Source organism: Priapulus caudatus, unplaced genomic scaffold (genome assembly GCF_000485595.1).
Source record: "Priapulus caudatus unplaced genomic scaffold, Priapulus_caudatus-5.0.1 Scaffold1065, whole genome shotgun sequence".
NCBI lineage: Eukaryota > Metazoa > Priapulida > Priapulimorpha > Priapulimorphida > Priapulidae > Priapulus > Priapulus caudatus.
The window spans coordinates 1,267-3,188 of NW_014578126.1; the positions used below are offsets into that span (position 1 = coordinate 1,267).

Consider the following 1,922-nt stretch of genomic DNA (forward strand, 5'->3'; position numbering starts at 1 on the left):
CATACGGATANAGGCGCTAACATAGAACACGCGGACGGAAGGGGCAGGACCGCAGTAATAGCAGCAGCTGGTGAAGGTCATACGGATACGGTCACAGCGTTGTTAGGTGCAGGCGCTAACATAGAACACGCGGACGGGAGGGGCAGGACCGCAGTAATAGCAGCAGCTGGTGACGGTCATACGGACACGGTCACAGCGTTGTTAGGGGCGGGCGCTAACATAGATCACGCGAACGTGAGTGGCTCGACCGCAGTAATAGCAGCAGCTGGTGACGGTCATACGGACACGGTCACAGCGTTGTTAGGGGCGGGCGCTAACATAGATCACGCGAACGTGAGTGGCTCGACCGCAGTAATAGCAGCAGCTGGTAACGGTCATACGGATACGGTCACAGCGTTATTAGGTGCAGGCGCTAACATAGAACACGCGAACGTGAATGGCTCGACCGCAGTATTAGCAGCAGCTGGTAACGGTCATACGGATACGGTCACAGCGTTATTAGGTGCAGGCGCTAACATAGAACACGCGAACGTGAATGGCTCGACCGCAGTAATAACAGCAGCTGGTCACGGTCATACGGATACGGTCATAGCGTTATTAGGTGCAGGCGCTCACATAGAACACGCGTACGGAAATGGCTGGACCGCAGTAATAGAAGCAGCTTGTCACGGTCATACGGATACGCTCACAGCGTTGTTAGATGCAGGCGCTAACATAGAACACGCGGACGATCATGGCATCACCGCAGTAATGGCAGCATCTCGTAGCGGTCATACGGATACGGTCACAGCGTTATTAGGTGCGGGCGCTAACATAGAAAACTTTAGCGTGGATGGCTGGACCGCATTAATAGTAGCAGCTACTTACGGTCATACGGATACGCTCACAGCGTTGTTAGATGCAGGCGCTAACATAGAATACGCGGACGATCATGGCGTCACCGCAGTAATAGCAGCATCTCGTAGCGGTCATACGGATACGGTCACAGCGTTATTAGGTGCGGGCGCTAACATAGAACACGCGGACTTGCATGGCTGGACCGCAGTATTAGAAGCAGCTGCTGATGGTCATACGGATATTGTCATAGCGTTATTAGGTGCGGGCGCTAACATTGATTACGTGCCCGTGAATGGCAAAGGCAAGACGGTGTTGATGCATGCTGCCATTAGCGGTAATACATCGTGTGTCATGAAGCTACTAGCAAAGCTACTAGCAACAGGTGTGCGTGTAGAGGAGAGTCGCAGTAACGATGGCTGGACGGTGTTGGCGTGGGCTGCCTACCGCGGTCACGCAAGCATTGTGACGAAATTATTGGATAAAATAATGACGTGGCATTCTGAGGACTTGCAAACAGCGTACCAGGTAGCCGTAAATCGCGCCCGTAACACCACCATCAACGACGGCTATAGAGAATCCGCCGGCGCTATACTGGCGCACCAATACTTTGTCAGTGAGCTCCCCGACAATTGTGATTGTAACATAGCACCCTGTAATGTCAGTGGTGTAACGTCACTGTCTGATATATGGGAGACGCCAGGCTTGGGAAGATTAGAACATCAGGGGGAATGCGATCAAATGCGGGATGCCGTGCTAGACCTGATGGAGCGAGTCTGCCAGGAGATGAAAGTCTTAGACAGTGACTTCTCCTGCACGCCCATTCTGATAGGCAGCACGGCCAACCGCACAAAAGCTGGTCTGCCGGACGAATACGACTTCCTATTCGAAATCGATAGATATCGAGAAAATGTAATTATTGAAAACACAAAATCTAATAGAGCTGGCTTTGTAACAATTCGCCAGGAAAAATCAGACCAGCATATTTCGATAAATATAAAGGAAGATTTTGTTAATCTATTGTGCCGGGCTGTATCGAAAGTCATGAAAAACGGAGATTATTCATTCAAAACGCAAAGGTCAGATAT

The 1,922-nt window shown here is 50.9% G+C and overlaps 1 protein-coding gene across 1 annotated transcript in view; it reads left to right on the plus strand.

Moving 5' to 3' along the window:
• The first annotated feature begins 674 nt into the window (after nt 1-674).
• The window catches only part of LOC106815211 (ankyrin repeat domain-containing protein 50-like), a 2,785-nt gene continuing 1,537 nt past the window's right edge, over nt 675-1,922 (plus strand). The window contains exons 1-2 of the mRNA XM_014819638.1: nt 675-799; nt 998-1,494. Coding sequence (XP_014675124.1) covers nt 751-799; nt 998-1,494 — 546 coding nt within the window. The 5' untranslated portion in view covers nt 675-750. The remainder of the gene's footprint in view (nt 800-997; nt 1,495-1,922) is intronic.